Below are 6,000 nucleotides of genomic sequence, written 5' to 3'. Positions count from 1 at the left end.
GTGTCCATGTTGGTGTTTTGCAGAATAATGCTGCATAGCTGACATAGTGCTCTTCTGATAATAAGTGCTTCTTTAGACAGCAAACTAGTAGATAGTCACTCAACGGCACCTCTGCTGGTGGCAGCCAAGTACTTCAGTGCATCCATCCATCCATTTTCTACCACTTATCCCTCTCGGGGTGACGGGGGTTGGGGGCTGGAGCCTATCTCAGTTGCACTCAGGGGTAAGGCGGGGTACACCCTGGACAAGTCGCCACTAGGGCTGCAACTAATGATTATTTTGATAGTCGATTAGTCAACGATTATCTTAACGATTAGTCGACAAATCGGATAATAAAGAGTACACATATTTAATGGCTGTGATTTTTCCATCTACTTGTAAATGCAGATTAAGTTATTTTAGACATGTGGTTACTAACAACAAAGATGACTAATTATTTCATAAATATTTATTTATACTGTAACTGTGCGGCTCATTCAGCGGTTACATAAATTAAAATGACCAATAAAATGTTGTCCACTTAAAATAAAGGAAAGGCAAAGTGCTAAAAAAAACAATAATTCACCTTGTTTATGTATTAACAGCAAAGAAAACAAACAATAAAACACAAAATCTAACTTCTTCAAAAAGAAAATCATTTAGTGATGTTTAAAAAGCTGCACACTTTAATTGATTATTGATTAACTCTTGGCAGTTTTAGCACTCTAGTAGACTCAATGTGTAGAATTATATATTTGATTAATTATTAAAATGTTGGCTATTTAACAGATTTTATGTTTAATCCTATGATACCGCCGCATTGGTGTTTGTGTGTGTGTTTGTTTGTTAAAGTGCCTTTTTTACAACAATGCAAATTAACGCTGCTTTTTAAAAAAGTACTTGAATTGATGTCGACAAAGTTTAGCTGGCTGACTTTGGCTAAATTGATAGTTATTTTTCACACAACTTCATCTCACTCTAGCAAGGCATAAGCTAACAGTCTTAACGAGGCTGAGACCACATCCTCCCTCCGACATCATGTCTTAAAATGCCCACATATCACAGATGTACTGACATAAAAACAAGGTCCGCTTTGCAAAATGAGCAAGATATTCATGTTTTTAACAAGAATAAGAGGAACATCCTCACACTCTACATGTAATCACTGGCCATGTTGTAGCGAGTGACCAACTTCCCCCCTTAAAAACACGAGTGATGACGTCACGACTATTGTCCACAAATATAATTGTCAGCACCAAATGTTTTTTATATCGTGGACATCTGTGGACTAATGGCTGCAGCCCTTGTGGCCATCTCATCACAGGACCAACACAACATTCACACTCACTTTAGTCAGCCTTGATTGCTTTGCTGTAACTACACTGTATGCTGGCTTGTTGTATCATTAACTCTTTTCTGATCTGCATATGATAATTACATGTTTGTGTGTTTCTTTCCTTTAATAAAGGGGTATTCAACTAGATTGTTTTGGGGGCCACATTTCCAGAAAGCTCAGGACTGGGGAGAATGACTTCTCCCTCACTATTAGTGTTATTTTATATATTTTGGAGAAACAGAGTCCTCGAAAGTCGACATTTGATGTTGGTCTATTTATTTTGTCAGACTTACAGAAGCGCTGTGCTGTTTTTTAAAGACCTTCTGCATAAAAGCTTGTCAAAGATCATCTTTATGACAGCACTCTCGTCACTTCTGTTGCTCAAATTGAATTGCCCCTTGAGGGATTAAAATCTGCTGCAAAAATGTGATTTTCCCACAAGTTTTTTTAACTGAACTTGCGGGCCAACAATTGAATAGACATAAAGAGAGGACTTAAAATGGAACCTTGAGGAACACCACGAATATAACTAGAGAAATTGAACACATGACTACTTACTGCATCTGATACATAAATCACATTACGAAAAAATTAGGAACTTCCAAAAAGGAGAGGACTCAGTTCGAATAGCCTCAGTTATAAACATCGCAACTTCGGCCCCGTTGTTCTGTGTTTGCAAGCAAGGTTCAAATGTCAATGCAAGGATCAGTTTACAGTGCTACAAGTTCCTCTACACTACAGGAGAACTCTCGTGTTTTTAGAAATTTGCTGCAAAAATGTTTGTCTCCCAAGTTTTGAACTGAACACAAAGGCTGGCGTGGTTTCAATCCCGGGCCCCCCCTGCACTAGCTCTGCGCTAGGATATGTTGTACATTAACTTTGTCGTAGGTTAGCTATGGTTGATTTGCGCATTTTAGTTACAAATAGACTTTTAGCTCAGAGTTTGCAAAAAGGGAAAATGGGTCACTTTTTATTTGGATTAGCATGAAATGCTGTAAACTTTTTGGGGGGGGGTTTGATTATCAAATATAAGAGGACCCTTCTTTTTCAAGACAACATATGTATGCATTAGGAGCCATTTATGCACTATAATTGATCACCATTATCTTATAATTAGTCACATTTTTGAGCTGGCTGCATCTGCATGTGAGTGATAGGAAGAAAAGCTCTGACACGCTTGGTGGGGGGAGTCCTTTGGCCCCACTTGTTGGTTTGCATGTGTAAATCCCTACTTTACAGGGATTCCACAGGGCATGACTTAGGCATCAGTTCTTTGGTGTGGAGTGCCGTCCCTACTCACCGTCACATCTGTCCCCACGACAGGTGGACCCAGGACTGTGGTCCACTGCCTCAGACGACATACTGAGCTTGGTGGCCGGATCCCTCCTGGGCTTAGGAGGGGGCTGCTTCCTCGACGTGGGACTCCCCACCTCCTCCTCTCCACCCCCGCCGTTGCCGCCGCCGACAGAGTGAAGGGACTGGGAGCGCACGGAGAAGCCCTGCCCGCAGGCCAAGGCGTGCGGATGGTGCATGGGCATACGTTCCTGGGGGTCCGGCATGCTGATGGAGCCCATACGTAAGTGCTTGCCTTCTGTTGCTATGTCCTCCCCGGTCCTAACAGGAAGGGACATTAGCGTTATACACGTGTAAAACACATATTACATGACATCACAGACGGACACAGCATTCAGATGCAAATCCTTGAGCCTCCAGGCTTTCCTTGCCAGGGGACAACAGGAATAGAACGTGCCTGACGTCATCGTCAAGGCATGTCCCCTCATATCATTGTGATCTACGCATGTCACTAGTGTTACATCAATGCTAGCAGCTGGGACATTGCCGCTGAAAAGCATTGATTGGAGTTTGGGATATGAGGGATGCTGCTCACACATAATGACACCATGGAAGTCCTCCCAGCGTGTACACAATCAATCCTTATAAATGGATGATTGGCCTGAATGGAGCGTTAATGATGTCTGAGTGGAGTGCGTTAATGGATGTGTGTACCACAGGGGAGAAAATGCAACTCAAGATGTGCGGAAATTGTTTTCGACAAGAGGAATGATAACATTATGCATTTCCCTGTCAGGGTTGGAAAGAAATGGGGATGAAGCTGCATTGGCATGCAATGTGTGTGTTGTCTGAGACCCCGTGTTGTGTGACAGCCCCCTGGCCAGCTGCTGCACAGAAGGTGCTTGGTGGGGTGGCTGCATCGGTCAGGGAGCTCTAATCTGCCTAGCAACGTGGTGCCCATGGAAACAAGCTACAGCGGCAATAATAAAGCACACGTGCACTTGTTTGGCACGTGCGCAACACCCTAGTTTGGCTCCCAGCAATAATATATTTGAACATAACCCCGCATGATTGGGCCACACGGTGAAGATACAGGTGATAGCAGTAAACATGTTTATTTTTGTGGCTAGTGTCGTGACGATGTTGTTTATAAGCTGTGTGCTCAGTGATTGGCTGGAAACCCGACCACAGGTGGACCACTTGTTCCCTCCTTGTGAAACCACTCGAACTTTGTCATGGCGGTAATATGACGGCCTAAGTATGCTTGACTGTGCAAAAAGACTAGAATATTTTAAACCTATGTGCTCGGACAGGAAAGCCCGCCTCACTCCAAGCTCACGTGTTGATCTGATTGGCCGCCGGCGGTTCCAGCTGTCACCAGGCAGAACACATCTCCTGCAATTGAGCTCACACTTCATCTGTAACATTATTTCCAACCTCTTCCTAACCACGGTTACTATTGGAGGCTTTTTCTCCCACATACACTTCCTAATAGCTGTTATTTTCAAGCAAGCAAGCCCCTTCCACTGTGAGTTACTGTAAAAAATAAGAACGAGGGGGTCTTCTCATTGACCTACTTATAGACCTCATGAAAAATCCAGTTATTTTTTTCGACTCTTCCTCTGTGTATGAATATTTCAGCACTGGCAACAGCTTAAAGACAGGGCAAGGGCAACAAGACGCCGGGTGCCCCTTCTCCTCAGGCATCAACTTGTCCTGCAACAGTGACCAAATGTCTGTTCTGGGCGTTTCCTGTGGCGTGAGGAACATACTTAAGAACATACAGCGGAGAGCTGAGGAAGCACATCATTGAGGCTACTGGCTACTCCAAAATCCTACTAGTTAATGCATGCCGATGACTGTTTAGCATGTATGTCACATAAAGTTTGAAATAGGCACTTTCACAGGGACATACATGCTGGTTGAAAATATGACTTTAATGCACAGTTGTATTGTTTACATCTGGAAATGTTATTTTAAGGTTAAATGAAAAAGTAAGGAATTTTGTTCTGTGTTAGTAAAAGGTGTTGTAAATTGGGATCCCCCTCCTCATCCCTGAATAGTGGAAGTGGTTACACACACACACGGATGGAATTTTGCATGCAAAACAATTCAACTTTCCACTAATTACTGTGCCTTACTAGTTCTATAAACTCCACTAAGTCCTTATTATAAGTTATTTGCATGCATATTGTAAGTGCTGTATTAACTCCACTATAAGATAAGTTTTTTCCCTGACAAAACGATCTGAAAAAGACAGGTTGTCTTATATTTGGAGTCTAGTGATTCACACATGCAAGTTACCATCTTCTTATAGGTTATTTGCATGCATACTATAGGAGCTGGCTTAACCCCAATATACATTGTTTCCCTCCGAGAAAACCATCTTAAAAAAGACAGGTTGTCTTATATTACAAATATAGCGATTTACACGTGCAAGCACCTGCCTAGGGCTGTGAATCTTTGGGTGAAATTGAAATATGTTGAAATTGTAACTAATATTGATACTGTTGTTGATAATATTAATTTTTGTTTCACTACTTTTGGTTTGTTCTGTGTCGTGTTTGTGTCTCATCTCAATTGCTCTGTTTATTGCAGTTCTGAGTGTTGCTGGGTTGGGTTGGGTTTTGGAATTGGATTGCATTGTTATGGTATTGCTGTGTATTGTTTTGTTGGATTGATTAATTAAAAAGAAAAAATGTTTAAATGAATAAATATAAGAAAAAAATAGATTTTTTAAAAATGAGAATCGATTCTGAATCGCACAACGTGAGAATCGCGATTCGGATTCGAATCGATTTTTTCCCACACTCCTACTGCTGCCTATAGGTTATTTGCATGCATCTTGTAGGTGCTGCCTTAACCCCAATATGAGATGAGTTTTCCCCAAGAAAACAATATAAAAAAATACATGTTGTCTTATATTCGGCGTCTAGCGATTTACACTTGCAAGTTGCCTTCTTTTTAAAGTTAATTTGCATGCATTTTGTAAATATTGTAGAAACCTCAATATGAGTTCAGCTTTCCACCAAGAAAATGATCTGGAAAAAAAAGATAGGTTGTCTTATATTTGGGGTCTAGTGATTTACACATGCAAGCTGCTGTCTTCTTATAGGTTATTTACATGCATTTTGTAAATATTGTATAAACCTCCATATGAGTTGAGCTTTCCCCCAAGCAAAAAATCTCAACAAAAGATAGGTTGTCTTTAATTTGGGGTCTAGTAATTCACACATGCAAGTTGCCGTCTTCTTGCATGCATTTTGTAAATATTGTATAAACCTCAATATGAGTTGAGCTTTTCCTTGAGAAAATTATCTGGAAAAAAAGATAGGTTGTCTTATATTTGGGGTCTAGTGATTTACACATGCAAGCTGCCGTCTTCTTATAGG

General features: G+C 41.1%; 2 protein-coding genes across 7 annotated transcripts in view; one reads left to right on the top strand and one right to left on the bottom strand.

Moving 5' to 3' along the window:
• Positions 1 to 6,000, top strand: part of LOC133630945 (glypican-5-like) — a 385,962-nt gene that overhangs the window by 40,090 nt on the left and 339,872 nt on the right. For 2 of the 4 annotated variants that reach the window (XM_062022827.1, XM_062022828.1), the window contains exon 2: positions 2,639 to 2,891. The exons of 1 other annotated variant lie outside the window; for it this stretch is intronic. In XM_062022827.1, the coding sequence (XP_061878811.1) occupies positions 2,846 to 2,891 (46 nt within the window). In that variant the 5' untranslated portion in view covers positions 2,639 to 2,845. Of the gene's footprint in view, positions 1 to 2,522; positions 2,892 to 6,000 lie in introns of those variants that run through there. One more of the 4 variants, XM_062022829.1, reaches the window with a different exon arrangement.
• Positions 1 to 6,000, bottom strand: part of nyap2b (neuronal tyrosine-phosphorylated phosphoinositide-3-kinase adaptor 2b) — a 58,299-nt gene that overhangs the window by 43,208 nt on the left and 9,091 nt on the right. For all 3 annotated transcript variants that reach the window (XR_009821373.1, XM_062022821.1, XM_062022823.1), the window contains exon 3: positions 2,616 to 2,929. Coding sequence is in view for 2 of the 3 variants with exons in the window: in XM_062022821.1 (XP_061878805.1) it covers positions 2,616 to 2,929 (314 nt within the window). In the remaining variant the exon portion in view is untranslated. The remainder of the gene's footprint in view (positions 1 to 2,615; positions 2,930 to 6,000) is intronic.

The sequence above is a fragment of the Entelurus aequoreus genome, linkage group LG16 (assembly GCF_033978785.1).
Source record: "Entelurus aequoreus isolate RoL-2023_Sb linkage group LG16, RoL_Eaeq_v1.1, whole genome shotgun sequence".
NCBI lineage: Eukaryota > Metazoa > Chordata > Actinopteri > Syngnathiformes > Syngnathidae > Entelurus > Entelurus aequoreus.
The sequence above is the reverse complement of the archived record's forward strand: the minus strand, read 5'-3'. Positions and strand labels throughout refer to the sequence as shown.